Below are 24,565 nucleotides of genomic sequence, written 5' to 3'. Positions count from 1 at the left end.
CGCGATTCTTATCGCTCGTAATCTCGCAACACAGGAACCGAATCTCGGCCGCCCAGCTTTTGCAGTAGTGTAGTGGCTTCCTCTCTGTGCATGTGGACGCGGGCGGATGCAATATCAACAGACCACAGCCTCATCAATAGCGTCGGTGTCAACGAGGGTCGAGATCAGTGAGATTGGAGTTGAGGTACCTAATATGTAGGTAGGTACATAAACCGGATCGTCAGGGTCTGGTCCATGAGGATGAGGATGATGGTCGCAGGCATTCCCCAGGATTTGGAAATTGAAAAATCGAATATGTTTTTTTTCTTCGCCTAGAGGAACGGAAAAGAAGACATTGGGCGGACGAGATGAAGCAGTCGAGTTCGAGTGCATGGTCTGACCTGGCCTGGCCTGGCCTTCAATGATGTTGAAGGGTAAGTGCTGCTGACTTGACTTGACAGGAGTGCCGCATCGTGTGCCATTTGTCCATGCCATATCATCATGGAAAGGAACACACAGTCAACGATGATACATACATTGATACTATGAGGAGTTCAGATGGAGCGAAGGAGTGCGATGACTATGTTCTGGCATTGCCCTGAACTTACTATCAAGGACCATATAACCACCCGCTGGAAAGTCAAACCATCCACCCCGACAATTCTCTAGCCCTCGTGGGTTTGATATACCAAGTTTTTCGTGTGACTGAGCGGGCAAGAAACAAAGAAATGGAACAATAGAGGAAAACGTTTAGAAGCGATCACCAACCATTCAATTATGTTTTAAAAAGAAATCCGGACCTACAAGCAAAATAGTAATACTTCATAACAAAACACGCTCCCATCTTGTCCATAATTTTGGGAGACGGGAAGAAAATTGGACAGAGGAAGAAAGGCGTTGGAAAAGGAGGGAAAGAAATTTAGACTTGTTATCAACAAAATGTAAAGGAGAACAAAAAAAATGAACAGATTTGATCCGACCCAGGCTCGATCTGGGGACCTTCAGTGTGTTAGACTGACGTGATAACCAACTACACCATCGGACCTGTTGCTGTTGAATTTGAGTTACGAAACTCTTGCCTATATAGTTATAAATTGTGGGGGACGGTATCCCAGCTACAAAGTCGCCACTGCATCGAGGAACACGGCTCAGGGATCAATCATCACGGTGCGCGAGCGAAGGAGGAGATCTGCTTTCGTGATGCGCAGGAGGCATTTGCAAAAGCCCAGTAATATCTTCAAAAATTCGTATATACCTTGTCATCAATCATCGTCTTATATCCAAATGTCAGATATCTCATCATATCCCTCATATCCCACATGTCCAAACCCGTATCATTTCCAAAAACCCTCATCAGTCATCATGTCACACTCAGTCACTCAAAAAACACTAACAACCCCCAACCCCCCGGAAACCGCCTTCACCCTGCTCTGGATCCTCAGCGGACTCCCTTCAAACACCACAAAGTGGCCCTCCTCGACCTTGGGCTCCTTAGCCCCCAGAATCTTAAACACATTCCCACTCACCAACTCCAGTGCGCTCTTCTTGCTCAACTTTCCACCGCCATTCGCATACGCAATACCCGCCAACAATCCCAAGTCCCTAACCAGCCAATCCTCCTCCAATCCGATCGCCGTGGTAACACCAGCATCGAGAAGCACGTCGATAGCCGTGCCGTTGGTCAGAGGAGCGCCCGAAAGCGCGCGGCGCTGGTCCCACGACGTGGCGAACGATTGGAGAGGGGCAAGAACGACGCCGACTTGCGCAGCGGCGAGCTCCTCGGCGACAAGGTGCGATTCGGCGCCGCCAAAGATAGCGAGGTGGATCTTACTGGAGGTGAGAGACTCGACGTCCTTCTTGACGCGCAGGGCAGCCGCGATGATGTCGGCGTTGTGAATGGTCAGGACGAGCGGGAGAGAGCCGTTGACCACCTGTTGCAGGAAGGTGGACTCGGAGTACAGATCGGCCGGCTCGATGGTCTCGTTCTTCTTGAGCTTGGTGGCGGCTTGGAGAAGTTTGCGGCGGAGGGCGCCGACGGCCGCGGACAGAGAGGGCGTGCCCTCGGCTTCTTTGACGTCGGGGTTCAGGCTATAGTGGACGGCGACGTCGCTGGCAAAGATGGTGCCATTGGCAAGGGGGTTAGTGGCACCTGTGAGGAAGCCGACGCTCGTGCCGTGGTGGGTCTGGCCGCCGTTGAACTTGGGTGCCGTAATGGCCTTGGTGACGCCGTACTTGTAGGCCGCGTGCAGCTTCTTAGTGTCGAGGGTGAGACCGTCTTCAGCACGGGTAAAGACATTGACATTGTCGCCGTTGTCGGTGGAGTCTTCGGCGTCGATGGCGTTTAGGCCGATCTGGGAGCCAAAGGCCGTGAAAGAACCGGTGAAGTGACCGTCCTTGAGCTCAATGACTGGGATCTTGGAGGTAGATGCCATGCGCACCTCCTCGGTACAGACACCGACGCAAGTGACCTTGCCGTTGCGAATGACGGCGCTGTAGGACTGTGCGTCCTTGCTTCCGCCCTGGATCTCAACGTCACCAAGAACATTGGTGATGCCAGTAAAGACAACCGAGTTCATGTCGACAGGTTCCTCAACAATGGTAGAGGTGCTCTCCTCCGAAATGATCAACTTGGGCACGGTCTTGTTCAGCACGATAGGGTGCTCATACTGGGCAGTACCGTCGATCCACACCTGCACAGGAGTGGCGCCCACCTCGAGAGGATCACTGTCCCAGACAACGACATCGGCGTCAAATCCAGGCTTAATCTTGCCGAGTCTGTTGCCAAAGCCGAGACGCTCAGCCGGAGCGGTGGTTACGGAGGCGAGAGCAGCGTGGTAGGGCAAGCCATACTTGTGGCCCTTGGCGGCCTCGAACAGGACGTGCTGGGCGTTGAGAACCGGGTTGTCGCTGACATAGATGGGGGTCAAGTCGTTGTCCCAGAGGTACTTTCCAGCAAACTCGGAACCGACGTAGGACTCGGCCTTGTAGTACATGTTATCGGCAAAGATGGCAGAGGCAGGAGGGTCACCACCGTAGGCGCGCTTGAGAATCTGTCGTCCGTTTCGTCAGCAACAGAATAGCCTGATAATCTTGTTGGCTCCATGACTTACCTCTGGAACCAGATAGGTCTGATGGGCATGGTGGAAGGCCCGGACCTTGAACTTGAACTCGTTGGTGTGATCGACAAAAGCCTCGAGATCGGGGATGGTGTAGCAGTGAGTGTTGAGGTGAATTTGTCCGCGCAACAAGGCGCCAAGCGACTCCCACTTCAGTTCCTGGGGGAGATATCCCTTCATGTTCTGCACACCGACTGCAGTGGCGGCATCACACCAGTCATCCTGATCGCGCACCAACTTGGATGCTTGCTCAAAGGCGTGACGGAACTCCCAGCTCTCGCCCATACGGCTGGTAGGGCCTTGCTCTCCAACCCGCCCGTAGACACGCTTAGCGTTCTCACCGCAGGCCATCTTCATGAACCTCCAGTTGCGTTCGGGATCAGCCAGCATGTCGGCGGCACTGGTTTCGTTACGACCGTCGGGCTTACCAACAGCCAGCTTGATGGCGTATGCCTCACCACCCATGTTGTTGCCCGAACCAGGCAGGATCAAGCTGGTGGTGACACCCCCAGACTTGATGACCTGGATCTGGTGGTCGTTGGGCTGGATGCCGTCGATGGAGCGGACAAAGGGTGTGATGTCCGCCGAGAGCTCGTTGGTGTCTTCGTTTCCGTCAAGACTAGGCAACGAGTCTACGCCGGCATGGCTGTGCATATCGATGATGCCAGCGGTAAGAGGGCGGCCCTTGGCGTCAAAGACGTGGGTGCCCTTGGGCAAGCTGGAGGCGGCGATGTCAGACTCGACCTTCTTGATGAGGCCATACTCGAGGTAGACGTCGGCCTTGATCCAGCTGTAGCCCTTGCCCTTGCGCGCATCGGCAGCAGAGGTACCCTTGGTGGGCTCTCCGATCCAGACAGTCGCGTTCTTGATGAGGGTGGGGGCATGGCCATCGATGTAGCGGGCGTTCTTCTCGCGGCCCTCGCCGATGGGGTCTTGGGGTTTCTGGCGCAGCTTGGAGCAGGTGGTGAGGTCGTCGTGCAAGCGTTGCACCGACAGGCCGTGGACCGTAACGTTGCCGTTGACGGGCTCTGAGCGCGAAGGGAGCTGCCTCCACTGGGCATAGGCGATGAAGCCCATGCAGGCGACGGCGAGGAACTTGAGGCCTCTGGACCGGCGCATCTTCTTCCTCTTCCATGCCGGAGGGGGAGGCGCCATAGCGCTGTACGGGGGCAGCCCGCCGCCCTTCTCGTCCATTGTTGTGGTCTTGAGGTGACTTGTTTTTGTTGATGGGTGAAACCTTTCCGGCCGTTGTCTCCCCACGTCGTGTGATTGTTACAGAGTGGTGGACAAGGAGGAGGAGGTTGGAAATTGGAGGAGGAGATTGAAGTGTCGACCCGAGGGAAAAAGGCCAAACTTGTAGCACGTGAGGGGCGCTACAGCTACCTGCAGATCCTGAGCCTAAGGTGCTGTCGTCGGGTGATGATGCGACACGCGGACAGCTCACCTTGGAGGTCCAAACAATAACAAAAGAAGGAGCTTAGCCGTGACGGAGGAGTACATAAAGCGGGGGATGGAGCTCACCGAGTTGGCGCAACGCCATTGGCCAATCCCAAATCCAGGTACCCGCTCGTCCCATTCTGGCCGATTCGTCATCCAATGGCTGACTGCCGACAGGACCCAATTCGGAAGGTGCGCGGGTCTCGGCATTGATAATGCCCATGCTGCGATTATCGTGAGCTAACAGTTTCAGTGACAGTAAAGGTGAGAAGATGTTAGTAGAAGATGGGCTTTTCAGTAAGGTACCTAGAGGTATGCCAGGGCACAACTTTTGTAAAGTTTGCGATAACCTCACTTCATCCGTCTCCAGTCGCATTTCAATTTGTCACCAGTCAGACTGGAATCCCTCGATATGTCCACCACACCACGGCAGTCCGACTTGTACTGTGACCTTCCGAAAGAAATTAAGCAGCGCTTACGACTCTGACTCAGCTACCTTGTCATGGATGACGACCGCCAGGCACGGCGTCTCGCGGTGCAGCCAAATCATGTTTACCTTGCGGCGGTGTGACGACGACAATGTTGAAGTCTTACGGCGCACCACATATCTAGTCTACGTCTCTCCCTACCACGGAGATGCGGCCCGGCAAATTCAAACCTCTCTCGTGGCTCAGCTCCCCGTCGATGAACGAACTACACTGTGGTCAAGATCCAGAGCCAATCGCCACCCAGTGCCCTCGAGACGCTAACTCTGTTCGAGGCTCTTTCTCTCTGCTGGGTTGATTTCCTCAATACGGCCCGGCAAATTAAATTATTGGCCAAAGACAATGGCGACAGACGTCCACGATACAGGCGCACTTTGTCTCACCACCTGCCTCGAGAAGCGCCCCTTGTGTGCGTTGGTAGTACCTCTGGCTTCGATACTCTTCCTGGTCCTCATGACAACGGACGCTGAACTGCTCGTCTTACATAGTTCAAACATTGTGCTATCCTCGGTTCCCCCCCTTTCACAACTCAGCGGCATTTCCTTTGACGAAACACAGGGAGACTCGAGCTCAATACAGATGGCTGGGTACTCGCCGTCTGTGAACCCCCATCAATAAGCTCTCATTCTCATACGGTTGTACGGATGGATAGACGAGTGTTTATCTGGCCTACATACCGTCAGCTGCTATCTTAATTTTTCCGCGGCTGTGGTCACAAACCTTCAAAGAAAAGAGAAGGGAGAGAAGCCTTTAACACCCTTTCTGCTCAGCTGGATCCCATCCAACACTTGCTCATCGAAATAACCCAATGAAGTACGACAAGAAAATGCCCTCACTTATCACCACCCGAATCCTCGTTGCCAGCTGTTTGTGGTCCAGCTTGACCTTGGCCTTGGCCCTACCGAACCGTTCTCCTCAAACAGACATCTTGAGCACAAGGTCCAAACCGCCCTCGCTTCAATCATCATGGAACATTATGGGCGCTCTCTTCCCCTGCGTTTTAATCATCATTGCCGTCTACTTCCTTGCCGAACGCTGCTACGTACGGGTAAATCGTGGTTTTGACCAAGTCGAAGCTCCCCAATGGACCTCGGCAAACTTGGGTGAAGACGGGTATGTCCGAAAAAAGATCTTTGGTTTTCTGAGCGTTTCACCCACTGACCTAGCGTCACTATTCCCAGCCCTGACTACCAAGTCATGTGGTTATCAAATTTCCTGGGTGTGATGGTGACCCGTGATAGGGAGATTGTCGGTATGGCTCGTCGGCAACTCCCCGAAGAACAAAGTTCGTCAGGGACAAGCGTCACCTCCACCTCGTCAGCTTCATCAAATGCGGTACCAGTACCCCCAACGGTGTATGCCTGGTGATGGCGAGCTTCAGCCGGAGTCGAACCGAGGTGGAGAGAGCAAGGGGGTGATACCCGATATTATTCATAGTGTGGATGGCAGGCCAACAACGTCATCTGCACTATGACGGAAGCATTGGGTTCTTCGCCTGTTACAGTCTACCAGATACGCGAAGTTGGTCAATTCCACAATCTGGGGCCAACAGCAACTCTTCAACAACAACACTTGTCCCAACCACGGCATCGACCTCACCCCAACCCGATACGATGTCTTTTTCAACCTCGTCAAAAACCACAAAGTGACTGACTTCGACCTGAACGTGGGACTTGGCGGCAGCACGGACCAGGAAAGACGAACAAGCCAATGTGATGTTTAGTTCAGTGTACCTTCAAGCAAGTGTAAAAGTGGGGGTCCCTAAGCGTCCCAATCGACTCCGAAAAACGCCATGCAGGGCCATGCAGGGCCATGCAAGCGAGGAACCTTGTCCATCTATCTGATCGGGCTCCGCGTCGACGAAGAGACGACGACAAGATAATCTTGGTGGCCCACGCATCAACACAGTTCAAAGGGAAACCGAGCTTGAAGACTGTGCTGCATGTGGTGTACATATGGCAAGGCCAGTAATTGCTCGAAGCGACTTGCAACGTGCAAACCTGACAATAGACACGGTCTGTCTCGTCCAACCTCTTTTTGTTCCACCTCGTATCTTCACTCTTTTGGGCTCCTGCCTTAGCCTTATCCGTCAAAGATCAGCGTGTGCCATACAGAGACGGAAATGAGCGTGGGTGACGAGGTGCTCTGCGCCGACCCTTTCCCCGTTGAGACGGCGTGATCGGCCTTGGATCACTGATGGGATCAGCTTCGGATCTGCCATGACCTGTGCGCTTCCCGCCCAATGCTGTTCGCCCTACCCTTCGTCGTGTCTTTCGGACAATCCCACAAGCCCTCGCAGAATGCGACCAGGACACGCGACGCAGCTTAATGCCATCCCAGTCGAAACACTGTTTGAAGTGCACCGCCAAGTTGCAAACAGGAGCCGAGAAGACCGGATAAAGTGTCCTTGTCCCTTTTGTTATCTAGCGCGCGGAGCTTGTTGGCGTACACTAGACTCAAGGCCCCCGGAAATTGTCTCTTCATCAGCCAAGTCAGCCCGCTGCAACGCCGGGCTTTCTGTTCTGCACAGTCTCGCCGACCAGAATTCGTCTTTTCAAACCGCGGAGAGTCTGCCCTGCTGCCGCCGTGGCTATAATCAAGAACTTGGATGTGATACTGGGGTCCAGGGTAGCATCGTCGTCGTCGAGCTCGGGGTGCCTCATGGCCAGTGTGGCCCCTGAATTATCGGTGCCAAGCGGGAGCTCGGGGAGGTTGAAATTGGGGGCAGATTGCGCTATCCCGCCCTGGGTATAGCGTCAGGTACAGACCTCCATTTGACAAGGGCCGTTCCGTCGATCTTTACCGAACCTAGGGATACCAGTGACAGGGCTCAACTGCTCAGCAACAGAGGCCAATGTGCAGTCCATGCATCAAAGACTGTACTGCCGTTGCTTTTCCCCCGGCCCACGACTTCCATGATTCGTCAACGCTGTGCTCGGGAGGTAACGGATGTGACTCCTGGTGAGAGATTCGGGTTCTATACAGGACCTGATTGCATTACGTCTGAGCTAGTATAACTCTTGCTAGTGTCCATGATCTCCGATCCACGCTACCAAATGCGTCTCGTCTGTTCTTTTTCTCTCTTCTCTGTTCCCTAACTTCATCCCACTCTGCAACAGATCCCTCCACTCGTTTGGGATGTCACTCGTTTGACAGCAGCAAAACATTCGCTATCAGCACATCCAATGACCAGCGGACAACTTCGACGAGAAATCAACGTCCACATATCACACTCTTTGTGATCTGAACGGCACCGAGACCAGCCAAACAATGGACAATCAAGATGGGTTCCATCATGGCTTGGAGAAGCGGATAATCCAGGAAGTCTTTGACAAGCTTCTGAGCCCATTGTGCAAGGCCTTTCCCAAGGCACCAGGTTGTCCTACGCCAGAAGAGCCAGTGGAGGCGCCGCCGCAGTCAACAACGCCGACAACAACGCCGACGACAACACCGGCACCAGCCGCAACTTCACCTCCTGCAGTTATAGCACCACCTCCAGCCGCAACAAAGACTCAGCCCGCGAGTCCTCCCGTTGTGACACAGCCACCGGTAGTGGTAGCACCGCCAGCCACTACTGCTCCCGCAGTCGTGAAGCCCTCGTCAGCCAGCATCACGCCGCAGCCAACGAAGGGAGCTGAAAAAGGATCAGGATCGAATCCTGGAACTAAATCGGGTGAAGGATCTGGACAAGGCAACGGATCAGGAAGTGGCCCTGGTTCGAATGGTGCGGATAAGGGTAACGCCGGAAATGCGGGGAATGATGGATCCAACTCTGGCAAGGGAGCCACGGGACCTGTCGGATCTGATAACGACAACAGCACCACCGTTCCACCACCGAGCATGACTTCGGATACGACTGCAGTACAGCCCACGGCTACCTCAGCCAGCTTTGATGGGAATGCATTTTTTCCTGGGAACGTTGTTCTCGCCGCCCCAATGGCAGTCCCGAGTCAGTCATCCGAGTCGGGCGAAGATACGGTTGGGGATGGTACCTCGGGGGATGGGGATAATTGGGCGCAGGGTTCTCAGCCTTCGGCCACCTCCTATAACTCAGCAATCCAACATAACGGCCAAGCCATTTCTACTACGCTCTCCACTGCATGGATCGCCGCAGGCACTCCAACAAGCATCCCATCAGTAGAAAGCACCATCCCTGGGCAAGCATCTGGATCTGATGACCCCTCACGGGGCAACCCAGACCTTTATCCTACCCCCGGCTCAACTCACACGCCAGCGGGTGGAGGTTCTACCACAGGAAATAGCGACAGTCCCACTGGGGACTCGCCTAATACCAGCAGCACGGGTCTTGTATCTGGTATTGCCGGTGGTGTCATCAGTAAGTCAGACCATCAGCCATTACTCCCCAAGAACTTATCACTAACATTCATCTCCCCCAGCCATTGTGGTCCTCTTCTTTGTTCTGTTCCTTCTCCTCTACAAATACCGCCGCAACGCCCGCGTCCAGAACTTCCTCATCAAGTACACCCCCCTGAAAGTAGCCGCCTACACGAAGCGTGACAAGAAGCGATCCTCGATGGGCAAAGGCCTGCTGCTCGAGGACGAGGAGCCATCATCACCCACCATGACCGAGAAAGGGAAGAACGTCAACTACGGCACCATCCTGCCCGCCCCCGTCACGCAACCCAACCCCACCGCCAGCCGCGCCCCTACCAAAGCCATCCCACCGCCCGGCCTCGACACGGCTCACGGCCTCAGGTCCCCGACGCCCAATGAAAACCGTCACAGCATGTTCGAACGCGTGTCCACCAGCATGTCCGATTACTTCCCGCAACCCCCCTCGCCGACGCACTCCCACCACTCGCGCGGCAACAGCGTCGAATCGCTCGGCGGCGTCAGTATTGCTAGCAGCGGCATCTTTTCCGCCTCCATGCTGCCGCCTTCTACTGCCTGCAGCAATAGTACCGCGTCCTGGGCGTTGCCGCCGAGCACGTCGCATAGTCAGGCGATGCAGTTTCAGCCGTTGCAGCCTATGCCGATGCCGATGAGACAGTCGGGGTTGTCGACGCAGATGTCGTCGATGGCGCCGAGGGAAGGGCAGGCGGGTCCGTCGAATTGGCGGGATAGACCGGATTCGTGGGGGTTCTGATCTGATTTTCTCTTTTTCTTTCCTTTGTTGAATGGAGAGGGAAAAGAAAAAAAAAGAACACGGATGATGAGCACGATTCGAGGCGAAGCGAAAATTGGGAAGGGGGGAGAGTAGGTGGTGTATGAGTACGGGCAAGTGTCATGTCGTTGGCAATGGCAAAACTACCTATGCATTTGCAAGCACACGGATTGATGTTGCGGTGTTTCTGGGGAAAATCAAATGCTTACAACAGGGACACTTATGGAGAGGAGGAGGGGGGATTGGCGGGGCAGGGACTTAATCAGCTTTGGGTTTCTCGCGCCTCGTGTACACGACTTCAGAAAGACTTTGTTACTACTCGCCTGGTCTAGTACCTTGTCGGTTAACCATGTATCCGCCCGTCAAGTTACGTAGTTGGGTAGCTGTTAATGATAGTGTGTAATGAAGTTACTGTTGACTTACTGTCTCTTTTTCTCATCTAAGATCACGTTTACCCTGTACATACTTGCTTTGAACTACACGTCCTCTTTCCGTCGCTATAAGCATGTTCACATTATCTTTGAAGTACCATTGCTTCTTTCCATTCCAGGTGGAACTCCTCCACGATCATAACCACCACACACGCCGTCGAGGTTACTACCTACCACTTAAGCACCCAGAATATGGCCACGCGCGCCCGCCACCATAGTTATCCGCTTCTTCAGAAGTTCCACTGGGCCCCAGTTGCACCCTAAAGGCTCATGTTCCTCCTCAAGCATCGTACCTAAAGGGAAGTGACCCCTTCAATCTGAAGCCTTTCGTCCCCTTCCACTATCTGCCTACCCTACAAGAAACAGCGGCTTGTGACTTCTCCATTACATAACCAAACACCCCGACTCCTTAACTTTCTTCTTCTTCTTCCACTTCGTCCTCTCCTCAACCCTCACCATCACAACCGGCTCCATGTCCCTCGTCCTACAAGTCATAACAGGCCAGGGTACCTCTAAACACGCACACGAAGCCACCAGCGGCAACCCAAGTCCGCAGACACAATTCCCACCATAGGAAACCTGTCCTCCGTTAAAGATATTCTGAATAGCGTGCTGCATCTTCCATCGGGTGTGGTACCGATTACTGCAGTTCATAAACTCATTCATACTGGTGGCAAAAATACCCTCCAGACACTGCAATCCGTCAGCGCGACAGAGGAAGTACTGAACTACGTCGCTGTAGGGAGGGCCGGTTTTGGTGGGTGGGTGGGAGGTGAAGGGGAAGGGTTCTGTTGGGACTGTTTTTTTTTTCTCGTTCTGGTCAGGTCATCATGTCATGTCATAACATCGTTACCTCTAAGATCTTTACAATGACTCTTGTTGCAGTAGCAGCAGCAATGGAGGACATGATGAAGAACCCGTGCGGCGGGGGGGGGGGGGGGGGGGAAGAAAATTGAAACGAACCATAAACCCTCCACAACAACCAATCAACCAACCAGCAAAAATAATCGACGCTCATGTACACCAACTCTGCATCATAAACGAGGTGTGTCCAAATCGCCCAGAGAACTACGCTCGTCGCGTCGCTTATGAGTTGGCTGTAGCCGTGACGATGAAGAAGCGAAGGATCGAGCTGTTCGCAACGAGAGAGAACGAAACGGTGGCGTTGGAAAGCTTCGGGGCTGGGGGGTACGTAGTAGTATGAGGAGGGGATGCAGCAGGCGCAGATTTGTTGTTGCTGCTGCTGCTGCTGTAGGTTGTAGTGATCAGATGATGTTATTGAGGTTGATGCTGAGGTTGATGTTGTTTCTGCTGGCTGCCAATCTGCTGGCCAGATGTAGGTGGCGTAGCGTATTCGTTCCGGGGGGTAGCGGCGGGTTCCTGGCATTTGCTATCCTTGAGCTTTGTGAGGAATAAAATGGAAGTTGGATGATGTTATCGCAGGAGTGGAGGATGGATGAATTCCAAGCTGGAAACACCAAGCTCAGATATTGGGGTGGCATCTTGAACCAAGATTAGGGCAAGGAATATGATCAGCTGTGGTCTCGTTCTTCAAGAGACTATTGTACTTCCACTGACGGACGCCTTCAATGATTTTTTCCCGAGTTCGTTACCACCACGACATATCAAACACTGTGATGCCATACCTACCTACCCAAGCCACAGATATGAGTTGGGGACGTAACCACATGTGCAACCAGGAGTCACGACGGGGACAGAGATGCTTGGCTATTCAGTAGAAGTGTTGAAACCATGCGGCTCAACCTTAAATATGCACAAAGGCGAGGCATACTCCAGTCTCACAGAGGTCACAGAGTGCGCAGAAAGCGAGAGAAAGACAGCTTGTAAAATAAAAAAAAGGAAAAGGAAAAAGAGAAACATACAACACCAGGGATTCGCTGGTCGTCACCGACCCAACTACTAGTCTGGCCCTCACTGGCTTATCTATGGGAGAGCGGACGGGATCCCGAGTTTTCCAGTGGGTATGGTCGTATGTGCTTGGTAGGGGTCCAGGTCTGGCTTATAGTCCAAGCTGCATGCAAATGGGGGAGGTGATGTTTAAGGGTGCTGGTGTGTGTCTCTTTTTTTTTTTTTTTTTTTTTTTTTTCTCCATCACGTCCTCTTTCAAAGGTTGATGAACAGCAGAGCCCCCCGAGAGCCGGACACCATTGCGAAACCCAGATGCATGCCGTTACCGCTTTCGTGCTACCTTGGCACCAAACATGTTCTTCACATGTGGTTCCTTCGACAAATGCCGTGGTGGGCTCACTTGTAAAGCAGTGTGTATCCTCTCGCTTGAGAAGGCCATGATCAATGTTGCCTAGTAGAGGTACTTATCCCTCTAGCCGGATTGTTTGTACATGTGACACTCTTCAGGATGTTGGCAAACCGGTGAGGTAGATGCTATGTGGTGCCTGAGAGTGACACTGTCAGCGGTGTGTCATGTCCGTGTTCTTGGTCTGGAATTGTGTCGATACACTTCCTGTCATCATTGAGTCGAGCGAAGTCTGGTCTGGTCCTTCTGGTGACACATCGTTGCCGAAGTGTTTGCTGGCACTGATGTTGCCCTGTCAAGCAGTGTTCCAGAAAAGGCCGATAGCAGGTAGCAAAGCCATGCGGTCCGTCGCAGGTTAGATGTTGTACGGTGATAGCATAATGGCACAAACGAGACACCTGTGAATAACAAACAAGAGTGGACGCCTGACTGTCTAGTGGTAGTGGTACCACTGCGCCACGTCTCCGTCTTGGTCATTGGACACATACTAACACGATTGGGTTTGATCCTCTGTTATGCTTCGGTATGAGGTATGAGTCAGGCAGCCAATTTCGGTGGTCAGGTAGCTCATTTTGATTTATAGGTGGGCGACTGAAGGCACGATTTCGTCTTCTGGAGGCTGCATGGGTTCAAGAGGCTCGTGGAAGGTGCAATGGTATTCTAGTTGTTAGCGGGATTGTGTCTAGTTGTCTTTCTGGGCCTTTTTTGTTTTGGAGGTAGTCTTCCTCCTTCTCCAATCAACCACCCTCTGACCTCAAACGAACCCTGGCATTGGCACCAACAACTGGTTGCACTCGGTCTGTGGGATCCCGTTCCTAGACATACATTGACTTGCGGATATCGACTTCTCACCTTACCCATATTCAAGGCTCAGTCCTGGTAAATAACATGGATTGGGATTCAGCGGTTTCGTTGGCAGGACGTGGGAGATGGTGACTTGAAGTTTGGTTCATCATCAGCGCAGTTCCAGGGGGGGCATAAAGCCCGTGAGTCGTTTTGCTGCTGCCTGCAGAGATTCGATTTCATTGGCTCTTTCCCGAAAGTTTTTGTGGCAGTGTGATTCCATGATGAATGGCAATCACGAACCAGCCATTCGCCGGTCTACAACCACCTTGAAGAGACCTGCATATGCAGTTAATGGCCAAACACTTTGCAATGGCCTTTTTCCGAAGGGCTGTTAGTAGCCAACTAGAGATTAAACTTCCGCTTGTTATCTCAGCCTCAACTTGCCATTACCCCGCTTTCATTCTCACTTGACCACTTCTTGATGCCTTCTCCAGAGCGACCAAGATCTCGTCAACACTCGACATCCGAACAGCGCCATCGATTTTTCACGACCTGACCGCTCTCAGGGAACCAAGATGCCTCTCACTTATACGACACCGTCGGGCGACCTACACCTTTCAGAGAAGGCGTTCAATCGTTTTTGCGAAAGATGCGACAGCATGTTCGAGAGCATCGCGCTTGCATATCAACGTGTCAAGATTGCCCGTGATTATGACCGTCTGGACACAGATAATGTGCCCTTTGGCACCTTGAAAGAATTGTTCAACTCGGCATCGAAGGGTGAATGCCATTTTTGTTGTTCTTTGGCTGCTCAAGTTTTAGTGTCCGAAAGCGCCCACTTCACCACAGGCCGAGACATGAAGCCCGATGAGCAAGTTCACTCATCTCTACAACCTGTCGTGTCGCGAGGAATGTTTTTAGGGATAGAGATCGAACCCGCCATCGACACATCAACTACCGGAGGCGATAAAAATGTGTTGCTTTCCGGGTATATTTGGATCAGCCAAAATAAGTCTGGTGAGGAGGATATTCATCTACATCTCGATGTTGTGGGTGAAGATGGTAAGCTCATTGTGCGTACCACTTGGGAATACTATCGATTGCTTCATCATCAGGAACAGTTTGATAAGCTGTGTCCCATATCTACCTAGTAGGCATCCCTTAACGTAGCAAACCTTACTGATGGGCTTCTTTCTTCAGTTCATCGGGTTGGTGCTTTAACAACCAGTCTAAACACGGGGAGCGAAGCAAGCTTAGATCAAGCACTCCGGTGGGTTGAGAACTGTCTGTCCAACCATCCATTATGCAACAAGGTTGTCAATGAGAACTCACAAGGGAAATATCCTGCCCGGTTCCTTGATGTAGGATGTAGGAGCAGCCGTACGGTTAAGCTTACAGAAACTACCGGAATGGACTTTCAGAAGCAAAGATACATGACACTAAGTCATTGCTGGGGCGATTCAGTACCGGCTCGTCTTCTCCTGGACAACTATGCCTCCCGGTTGAAGGGGTTCGCGCTCGACGAGTTACCAAGGACTTTCCAGGATGCAATTCTACTAACTCAAAGGCTGAACGTACAGTTCTTGTGGATCGACTCCCTGTGTATCATTCAAGACTCGTTTGACGACTGGGAAGCAGAATCTGCCAAGATGCGTTTTGTTTACCAGAACACGTACCTCAATCTAGCCGCCGCTGTGTCGCCAAACTCCAGCGGAGGCTTCTTCTTCCCAAGGCACCCCCTATCATTCGTACCCTGTGCCATAAAGCTAGCTCCGAACATCATCCTAGCACAGGGGCAGCGCTCGTATAATATAAGAGATACACCTATTCTATATACAAGAGGCTGGGTTTTCCAAGAGCAAATCTTGCCGCGCCGTACCCTTATTTCTGGGCGACAGGAGCTGTACTGGGATTGCTCTATGAGCAAAACAAGCGAATTCTTTCCAGATTCAGTCCCATGGGCGCGTTCAGGGAGTGGGGTGGTTAATTCTCCTCCAATGGAGTTATTTAAACGCGAGCGGCTTCTTGACGCTCAACGACTGGAGGCCTGGGCATCGCTGGTCAGTGACTACTCCGGTAGGAAACTTACCAAGCAGTCAGACAAACTTGTGGCCATCTCGGGTCTCGCAGAGCATTTGCGCAATGGATGGGATGGCGTTACCTACCTTGCCGGCCTATGGTCCTACCGTCTTCGAGGGAGCCTTTTGTGGAAATGTCTGGATGTTAAACAGAGCAAAGGACGAAATACTGATATAGCTCCTTCCTGGTCTTGGGCTTCATTGAGCGCCAAATGTGAATTACCTAGGATATGGAGCTACGTGAAACAGGAGATGGACAGCCTTGCTGAAGTCTTAGAGGCTATAGTCTCTCCAGTCACACCAACACACTTGTTTGGCCAAGTACTGAGTGGCGGAATGGTCAGGATTAGAGGCCCATTGTTACGAGCTAGTTGTCCTGCGATCAACACGACTTTGCAACCAGAGTGGAGATGCGATCTGGGTGGTATGCGGGCTTTACTACCAGATCTGGAACTGTCGTGGGATGAACAAGAATCCCATAAGTCAGGGATTATTTACCTTGCGCCTCTCCAAGTTAAGTTCAACAAGTGGCCATCTTGGCACCTTGAGGGACTATTTTTGAGGCCCGCGCTGACATCTCCGTTGAGGAAAGGAAAATTCGAAAGACTGGGAGTGTTCAAGATGTTTCAAGAGATTGATCTCGCGAACCAGGACCACTTGGGTCTCTATGATGCCCTGTTTGAGAGATTGATGTTCGATACCTCTAGCATCGATCGACTTTCTTTAAGCCTGATTTGTGGGCTTGAGGAAGAGAGGATGAGCTTACTGAGATCTGATCCGTATCTAAACGGCCCATTGAATACCAAGCTGAAAGACCGTTACTCTCCTGAGCTTGAGCCTGAGCAGTACCTCAATCTTGCGAAGTTCCTTGACTACTTGGAAACAGCAGCGCAATACAATCGGGAGAGCGACAACCCGGACGAGAATTTGGGACAAGATGAAGGCAATGGGTTCTATGTATACGAGATAGTGTAAGGCTACCTCGACCTAAACTGACACCCGGTTGGAGTGGAGGAGAGAGAGAAAGGATGAAGTCTGTTACGAATACGGGGCAGCCAAACCAGGCCGCGCCAGGCAGAAATGGGAGAAAACGTCACTCTGCCTCCTCCCTACCTGTATTTCCGCTCCTTCCAACTTCATGGATTTCTGTTCTCCTGGTACCTGTACTGTTGCCTTCGAGGTCCTTTCTCGGTCCGTGCCCCCAACAATCTCCCGTTGGTTCATAAAACGGTCCTCAGATTTCCTCTTGTCCTTGACTCAGAAATTTCTTCTCTCAATCGACCGCCTTATTTCCTCAGCAACAACTGCAGTCGTCTCGTACTTTGCTCTGCAACACATACCTCTATCTCCAAAAGAACACAGCAGTACCAATATGAACGCCAACAACAACAACAACCACCACCACCACAACCACCACCACCACCACCACCACCACAACCGCAACCACAACCGCCTTCGTGACCGCAGGCGCAATCGTGGTCGCGTTGCGAACCCCGCGGGCGTGGAGGACCGCGCTTCTCCCCTTGGTAAGTACCTGAGGAATCCATCCATCTCACTCAACGACAACAAGAACTACCTCTGACTCATCTTTCTTCCACAGCTGCCGGTCATCACGTTGAGAACCGGGGTCTCGTAGACCACGAGAACCGCGCTCCTGCTGCTCCGGGTAAGTCGTGGAAGATCCATCTTCCTCAATCATCGAGAAGAAGAGCTAACTTAGCTTGCCTCCACAGCTGACATCCGCCACGTTGAGGGCTGGGGTCAAGTCGACTTTGGAAACCGCGTTCTTGGTAAGCAATAAACGATTCATCCTTCTCACCCACAGTGAATGAGAACTAACTAAACTTGTCTCCAAAGCTGAAGCTCGCCCCGTTCCCGAGAACGACTACGGTAAGCAACCCACACACATGAGCTATCTCCTCAACGTCATTCCCGGAGCAGAACAACTAACTCAGGTCTTTCTACCATAGACGCTGCCACATTCAACCAGTCCATCACTGCCGAAGGCGAAGCGGACATCATCCGCCCGCTCATCACCCTGGCCGTCAGGCAGATGGGTCCCTCGTGCTTGTTCTGGGTCAGCGCCGGCCCGATGCAGGCAGCCGACGGCCCAACCTGGATCGCCGACCACCATGTCAAGGCCCACGGCGACCAGACCCTGGCGAGGATGACGGTCGCCCTGGCCGTCCACAAATGGGGCCGGGGTGCCCAGATCTCGCTCACGGCTCGCCCTCCTCCACCTGCGCCGGACGTCCCGCCTCCGCCTGCCCCGCAGCCTCACTACCCGGCTCCCCCCGTGGCTCCTGACGCGGCTCCTCATCATGGGGAGTACTACTACCCGCCTCCTCAAGAGGAGTACTACCACCCGCCGCCCCAGGAGGAGTACTTCCCGCCTCCTCACCACTACCCGGATCCCTACGCGGCGCCTGCGCCTGCGCCTTACCAGCCGTAAGCGGTGGGCCAGGCTGCTTGCCCTGCTGCACTCCCGAGTCCCGGATGGACAACCCCTTTGCAACGCTTGGGGCTTGTTCTTAAAGCTCCATGTGTGTCGTGAGACCACTTAGTTTGAAGAGAACAAGTCTCAAGCGTTGTGAAGGGGTTGTCAACACTTGAAAATCAGATCGTATGGGGTGGCGTCTACGAGACTAAGCGTGGTGTCTGGGTACAGGGGCCTTTTCGTGTACATGGTTGGGTGTTTTGAGAATAGCGGTGGGCCTTTGTGGCATATGGCCAGGGGTGGATGGACTTTGAGGTGGATGGCGGTCGGTTTGGGATAAGATAAAATATCTGTCTGGCGTGCGTTGTTGTCAAGATTACTGTCAGCGGGTAATGGGTTGAGCAATGTTGGAGCAGCGCGGGTGCTGCGTCGTTATGTAAACTTGGGGACTGCGAAAAGCGACGACATCAGTGCGGCGATACAAAGGGAAGGGCAGACAGAGGTGGAGATCACTGGTCATCAGACACATCACTCGGGTATTCCAACACAGCGATTCCTTCGAATTTTCTACGCTTTTGTTTCATTATTGTGTCTAGAGAGGAAGAATTCAAGATTCACATCACCTGGAAGCAGTCTCGTGATATTCAGTCATTGAAATTTACCCTCAATTTTGGAGTTTTGACACCATTCCCTACGTCACCGACTGCCCCCCTTGAGACTTCACGCCCCAAATGCTCTTTTATAGTTCCTGCCAGTTCTCCTTTCATGAGTGACGAGGACGAGTGGTGCAGATTTTTGTTTAGTTGGCCCAAGTTACCTCTACTGGAGGAAGGTGCGACAAGATCGTAATTTATACAGCATCGGTTCCGGGGAGGAATCATGATGGACTTTGTCCTTGAAATGGGTCATGAAACCTTGAAGAATTTTAGGAAGCAAAAGGAACAATCTCGCCAACCTGCCTGGTGTGGTATGAGAACTCGCCCTCCAAGCTTTCAACCTCAGCAATGTCGGTATTCTAGGTTCTTTGACTCCCTCAGGCCTCTGCTGGTTACCTCACTTCATTCGATTACAAGAGGTTTGTTCTTTCTTCAATTGTAATCTAATACGCATCATGGCGTGATTGGACAAGATAGAGGCGTACCTTATCTAAAGGTAGAGGTAGGTACCTCCACAGGGGCAGAAGCGGTCGGTGGAGATTATGAGAAGTGAAATGCAAGGGAGAGATTACAGCCACGAAGGTGAAAGGAAGGCTCGATTCCTGAGTCGGCGCGCTAGACCGAGATGGGAATATCGAGCAAACATGAGGGGGAGTACCTCATGACTGGTTCTAGACATTGTTTCTAGCTCAGGGGAATTTGAATAAGGTCGCGTCTCCCCCTCCCACTTGTCAATATCATCGCCGCGTTGATTACTCCTTCACACATCATTGTCACCTCTCAATCAAACGTATCCACGAACATCATACTGCCTCAGTCTTCGCGAGTGTCTTCGAGGTATACCTCAGTTGTGTCCATTTTTTTTTCGAGGTGAAGACCTTGGGTAGACCCAGACATCTGCCTCCCGCCGTCTTAGTTTGGTTTGTGCTCACGTCTTTGCTTGCTCTATAACTTAGCTGGCTAACTCGAGAAGATGAAGTGATAGCAGACGCCACCCAAAAACTTCGACTCTTGTCTGATTCAACTTCCTCTTGCCGATACTGAGGTGAGACCTAGAGAAACTTTGTTGGTAACCCGGAGCCGATAGAGCATGCGTACATGTTTGACTTCTCGTCAACCTCACTAACTCCGTTCATAGGCCAAGTTCCCCTATTTCCGCGTGTCCTTTTATCCTGTTCGACGTGTTACCCGTCGAGATTCGCTTATCGACACGTTGAGATTTAAACCCGATCAAGGAGCGGACCGGCTTGCGCACAAACAGACTCGTGGTGCTTGTCAAGATTCCCTCGGAAGGGTTCTCGGCAGTAAGAAACTGGGATACACGCCAGACATAGGTACAAGTCTCGAGATTGCATCAACCGAATCTGCGGCGATCTATATATAGTCTACGCATTTCTGAATTAGCCTCTTCGCCTCGCTTTTTTCTCAGTCATCGTCTGCGTGGTATGCCATCTTTCAACCGCACAAAAACGTCCTCTTTTATCTTCAGCAAGCCGTGACAGCTTCGACAACCGGCGGAAGTTGACAAACCTTCAACTCCGTCTCACTCATCAAGCCATTAAACCAAACACAGACAGTTCGTCAAGGATCTACACCACCAGGCAGTCTCTCAAGATGGTCTCGCCAGCTGGAAACACCAGCGGCACAGAAGCCGCCAACTCTTCCAAAACACTACCTCCTCGCCCCACGGCGACAACAACAACCACTCCCAAAAACAGCACCGCTCTCATCTCTGTTCCCCAGATCAACACCAAGTCGGGCGCCAGCATCTACGGCAAGCCCCTCATGCTGACCGCGTACGACAAATATGTCCTTGGATTCAGCATGACCCATCTCTGGCGTTGTCCCTCGAAAACCATCCTCATTCCCCTGTTCCGGCAGAACTTTCGTGCCGAGAAACACCTCGACGTTGGCGTTGGCACGGGTTTTTTTGTCGGTGACGCTTTGGCCGAGAGACTTGCTAAGGACGAGGATCTCATGCCACTGGAGAGGGACCAGGATAGTAAACTGGTCCAGCCCAAGATCGAGATTACCTTGATGGATCTGAATGCAGTGGCGCTCGAAAAAGCAAAGGGGAGGGTCATGGGGGTTGTTAACAAGGAGGCGAGAGCAGCAGGTGGCCACGGCAACGTCCTCGGCAGCGGCAGCGGCAAGCAATCGGGACATGGACATGGAGCAAACGTGGCATCTACTAGTCAAACTGTCAACGTAACCACCATCCAAGCCGACATGTTGGATGAGTCACTCGTCCTCCTGCCCAAAGGTAGTAAGCTTTCCAGAATCTCGAAACAGTTCAAGTCGGTCAGCATGTTCAATTTGCTTCACTGTCTTCCCGCTGCTCCCGAGGCGCAAGGGGGACAAGAAATCAAAAACCGCGCCTTCAAACTTGCCGCCGCGTGTCTAGCGGATGATGGTGTCCTGGTTGGTTGCACGATTCTGGGACGGAAGTACATTGCAAATCCGTCTCGTCCGAGTTCGTCCGGCACGGGATCGGGATCGGGAGTGGTGAGGAAGGGCGTGGGACGTACAAGTAGTAAGAAACCTTCTATTTTGAAGAGGGGCATGACGTGGACGGTCATGAAGTGGTACAATGCGACGGGAGTGTTTGGCAACTGGGCGGATGAGAGGGAGGGGTTCGAGAAGGGACTGAGGGAGAATTTCGAGGTGGTGGAGACGCATGTGGAGGGTTGTATGCTGCTTTTTAATGCGGCGAGGCCAAAGAGGAGTGAACTGTGAACTGCATCGATGTTTGTGGGTTTGCAAAAAATACGATTTGATGGCTGGAGGGGACTGTATACCACGATGGTAACTGAAGCACATAAAAACTGTTATGTGTGTGTGGATTGAAGTGTACTTGCGCTTGCCTCTACAAAGTCCCGGTCAGTACAAAGTTGGCCAAACTCAGGGGTCAGTTAGATGGATGCTCTCACAGTTCTGAGGAAACCTCAATATCTTGCTTCTTATTGCTTCTTCAAGACACGTCGCTTTCAAGGAGCCAGGAGTGTACAAGTTGGTAACACAATGTCAAAGCGACAAAGACTCGAGTTATTCGAAAGCGGGCGTCAAGGAGCACGTACCGCAGAATTTGAGAAACTCAGATTAGTTTGGAGGAAGGGTTTGCCATAGGGGTAGCTTGGTTCAGCATACCTCTACAGATGCCGAGAGGAAGTCACCACTAATGCAACATGTGTGAAATCTCTTGCCAGTCCTGTATTATATTCCATTCTATTTCGATGCTCATGGATTTACCGAAAACAAACGTGATAGTTCAACATCTTTGACCCTGCAACCTCCATTCCAAATGAATACCTCTAACTCTGTTCGAGTCCTTCCAGTCAGGTACTCACTTCGCCTTACCCCCCAACAACTTCAAATGATGCATATAATCCCAATCCAGCCCCAACAACTCATGAATCCACCTGAGAATAACCACAAAACTCTCCGGCTCGCCCATATGCCACTTCTCCCTCACGATCCTCGCCTCCTTGGGCCTCCCCCACTTCAGCGCCAGCGCCAGATCCTCCACGGGGAAGATGCGATCCCACTCGCCATTCACCACCAAACACCTACAGCACTTCCCCATAAGCGTGCCATCCAGCAAAAGCGAGAATTTCAATTGTCCTTCCTTTTTGAACCTTTCCACTCCATCACTGCCATACCCAAATTTATACGCCAACGTATCCGCCAAATCAAAGGGATACTCCAAATTATTCACTTTCTCCAACCACGCTTCATCAAACATGTGATGACACCCGCCTCCCAGACTGATGCTCCCCAGCAGTCGATCATGGTGTGTATGCGCCGCGCGCAAGGCGTAGTATCCCCCAGTGGAAAATCCCCAGACCACGATTTTGGTGCTATCGATTTCCTGCACATGCTCCTTCGCAACATAGTCGAGCACAGATGACCACTGTCTATCAGCGCTCTGTGGATCACTAGCCAAAGCAGGCGAGTCTCCCGTCCCAGGGATTTCGACGACGAGCGTGGCGACCCCTTTATCAAGGAATCCACGTTGCCAGACGGCCAGCTCGGTGCGGTAGCCGTCTAGGCCTGTCATTATGATGACTAGGGGGTAGCCAGAGGAAGAAGGGGAGGAAGAAGAGGAAGAGGAAGAGGAGGAAGAAGAAAGGGAGGAAGAAGAAGGGGGGATGAGTAAGTTAACGGGGATGAAGGACTTTTGTTCGCTGGAGTTTGCCAAGGCGTGCGTGTGCGGAATGAGGACTTCGTGGATGGGATGTTCCATTAGGTTGGCGCCGGCGTAGAACATTTCTTTACCCTTTTTCCAGGCTTGGTGCTGGAGAGGGGAGCGAGGGGCGGGGAAGCGAGCGATGCGGTAGACTGCTGAGGCGCGGCTAGGGTGTTCTATCATGTCACTATATGTTCTTCGTTGGGTCTTGCTCGACCCTGGGATGATACAGGTAGAGGAAGAGGGACTACTAACAGGTAATAATCACGAGCTTTGTCCGTGTCTCCTTCTTGCAGAGCAACCGCTGCTGTCTGGCCGAGCTTCTCAGCGGTTCCGAAGAAACAACTGGCGTATTCGTCCCAGTTGTAGGGCTCTTTGAGGCCTTTGGCAATGATGTGCTCGACAATGGGCTGGAAGTCTTCGAGGGAGCCGAACATGAAGGGGTAGATGCCCTTGGAGCACTTTTTAGGTACCGCATCAGCAATTTACCACGCAGTAGATACCTTACCAAACGTGTGTAGGTAAAATAGAATATCGAAGACATGACCGTACCGGATCTTTCCACTTGGTCTCCCACAGCTGCTCAAACGAGTCATGATGGGGCATCCTGTCGTTCATATGCCACCCGTTGGGGTACCGGGGGTCGTTGGGACTTTTGCCCATGTTGGATGCGTGTGGCATGGCTTTCAAACGATCAAAAAATTGATTGCCATGAAATGAGTTGGATGAGCAAAGCAGGAGAACATTGTGTGCAGGTTTTGGCCGTTCTGTTGATGTTCAAATACCCCGGACCGGCGTTGGGGAAAGTCCGAAAGTCAACTCAAAGTGGCAGGACCAACATTTCCAAGTATTTTGCATCAAATTCCTCTATTTGGCATCAAGAACATGCATGCTTCATTGGATGCTGCCTTCTTTGGCTTCTACACATCTCCAGCTGCCGGGGAGCCGGCGGGTGTGGTGTGGTGGCCGCATGAAAGTTGGACGACCTACAGGCAGGAAGGCCCATTGCTATGGAAGGCAACCCCCGTTACAGGAAAGAGGCTATCATCAGTCAGAGAAGGAAGCCATCTAGCGTGAAGGAAATAGGCCAGTGATAGGTAGCGAGAGAAGGTATGGCCAAATTCAGGGCTTCCCCATCCTTTCCGCTCCAGAACCAAACCAACTAAGCATTGTAATCCAATGATCTTACCTTCATGAACGGTTGGCCAGACATCAGAGCTTCCGACTTCCACAACTGGAATCCCGTGACTGGAGTTCTGCGTTGTCGAGATGTGGTAAACGAGATTGGGGATCCGGGGGAGATTAAGTACTACCTCTGTGTTGGTGTCGTATGTTTTGTAGATACCGGCATCATCCGCATCGATCGGGTACAGAGGCACTCCCAGGCCTCGGTTCGGTTCAAATCATTCTGGAAAACAGGTCGAAGAACGGATCTACATCAATCCTACGTTATTTCCCAGGGATCAAATGAGTGTTGTAGATATAGAAATGGAGTGATAAAGCAACATCAAGTCATGTGCTAACAACATGTGGGATTTTGGCCCTGGTCGGCAGGCAGGGGCGCAGCGAAGCCC

General features: G+C 52.2%; 10 protein-coding genes across 10 annotated transcripts; 6 read left to right on the top strand and 4 right to left on the bottom strand.

The window, feature by feature from the left end:
• Window positions 1–1,182: 1,182 nt before the first annotated feature.
• NEUTE1DRAFT_124245 (uncharacterized protein) lies at window positions 1,183–4,374 on the bottom strand (the record flags this gene model as incomplete). The annotated part of the gene is made up of 2 exons (XM_009855402.1): window positions 1,183–3,029; window positions 3,090–4,374. The coding sequence occupies 2 exons, from the start codon at window positions 4,287–4,289 to the stop codon at window positions 1,359–1,361; spliced, it is 2,871 nt and encodes a 956-aa protein (XP_009853704.1).
• A 1,469-nt stretch (window positions 4,375–5,843) lies between these two features.
• NEUTE1DRAFT_46922 (uncharacterized protein) lies at window positions 5,844–6,385 on the top strand (the record flags this gene model as incomplete). Its single annotated transcript, XM_009854453.1, has 2 exons — window positions 5,844–6,130; window positions 6,199–6,385. 2 exons carry the CDS (start codon window positions 5,844–5,846, stop codon window positions 6,383–6,385), a joined length of 474 nt encoding a protein of 157 aa, XP_009852755.1.
• A 1,124-nt stretch (window positions 6,386–7,509) lies between these two features.
• NEUTE1DRAFT_103331 (uncharacterized protein) lies at window positions 7,510–7,884 on the bottom strand (the record flags this gene model as incomplete). The annotated part of the gene is made up of 2 exons (XM_009855401.1): window positions 7,510–7,719; window positions 7,786–7,884. The coding sequence occupies 2 exons, from the start codon at window positions 7,882–7,884 to the stop codon at window positions 7,510–7,512; spliced, it is 309 nt and encodes a 102-aa protein (XP_009853703.1).
• Window positions 7,885–8,095: 211 nt separating this feature from the next.
• Window positions 8,096–10,562, top strand: NEUTE1DRAFT_124244 (uncharacterized protein; the record flags this gene model as incomplete). Its single annotated transcript, XM_009855400.1, has 2 exons — window positions 8,096–9,353; window positions 9,415–10,562. 2 exons carry the CDS (start codon window positions 8,288–8,290, stop codon window positions 10,122–10,124), a joined length of 1,776 nt encoding a protein of 591 aa, XP_009853702.1.
• A 395-nt stretch (window positions 10,563–10,957) lies between these two features.
• Window positions 10,958–11,960, bottom strand: NEUTE1DRAFT_46311 (uncharacterized protein; the record flags this gene model as incomplete). Its single annotated transcript, XM_009854420.1, has 2 exons — window positions 10,958–11,383; window positions 11,565–11,960. 2 exons carry the CDS (start codon window positions 11,958–11,960, stop codon window positions 10,958–10,960), a joined length of 822 nt encoding a protein of 273 aa, XP_009852722.1.
• Window positions 11,961–12,429: 469 nt separating this feature from the next.
• Window positions 12,430–12,708, top strand: NEUTE1DRAFT_47219 (uncharacterized protein; the record flags this gene model as incomplete). The annotated part of the gene is made up of 1 exon (XM_009854469.1): window positions 12,430–12,708. A coding segment is annotated over one exon (279 nt), but the record flags the coding sequence as incomplete, so codon positions are not given.
• A 2,131-nt stretch (window positions 12,709–14,839) lies between these two features.
• On the top strand, window positions 14,840–16,687 carry NEUTE1DRAFT_46085 (uncharacterized protein; the record flags this gene model as incomplete). The annotated part of the gene is made up of 1 exon (XM_009854415.1): window positions 14,840–16,687. A coding segment is annotated over one exon (1,848 nt), but the record flags the coding sequence as incomplete, so codon positions are not given.
• A 397-nt stretch (window positions 16,688–17,084) lies between these two features.
• Window positions 17,085–18,164, top strand: NEUTE1DRAFT_47180 (uncharacterized protein; the record flags this gene model as incomplete). Its single annotated transcript, XM_009854467.1, has 5 exons — window positions 17,085–17,238; window positions 17,313–17,378; window positions 17,446–17,502; window positions 17,576–17,602; window positions 17,683–18,164. The coding sequence occupies 5 exons, from the start codon at window positions 17,085–17,087 to the stop codon at window positions 18,162–18,164; spliced, it is 786 nt and encodes a 261-aa protein (XP_009852769.1).
• Window positions 18,165–20,419: 2,255 nt separating this feature from the next.
• Window positions 20,420–21,541, top strand: NEUTE1DRAFT_103327 (uncharacterized protein; the record flags this gene model as incomplete). Its single annotated transcript, XM_009855399.1, has 1 exon — window positions 20,420–21,541. The coding sequence occupies one exon, from the start codon at window positions 20,420–20,422 to the stop codon at window positions 21,539–21,541; it is 1,122 nt and encodes a 373-aa protein (XP_009853701.1).
• Window positions 21,542–21,999: 458 nt separating this feature from the next.
• Window positions 22,000–23,687, bottom strand: NEUTE1DRAFT_86683 (uncharacterized protein; the record flags this gene model as incomplete). The annotated part of the gene is made up of 3 exons (XM_009855398.1): window positions 22,000–23,157; window positions 23,247–23,452; window positions 23,544–23,687. 3 exons carry the CDS (start codon window positions 23,670–23,672, stop codon window positions 22,149–22,151), a joined length of 1,344 nt encoding a protein of 447 aa, XP_009853700.1.
• Window positions 23,688–24,565: the final 878 nt, after the last annotated feature.

The sequence above is a fragment of the Neurospora tetrasperma genome, assembly GCF_000213175.1.
Source record: "Neurospora tetrasperma FGSC 2508 unplaced genomic scaffold NEUTE1scaffold_5, whole genome shotgun sequence".
Classification (NCBI taxonomy): domain Eukaryota; kingdom Fungi; phylum Ascomycota; class Sordariomycetes; order Sordariales; family Sordariaceae; genus Neurospora; species Neurospora tetrasperma.
The sequence above is the reverse complement of the archived record's forward strand: the minus strand, read 5'-3'. Positions and strand labels throughout refer to the sequence as shown.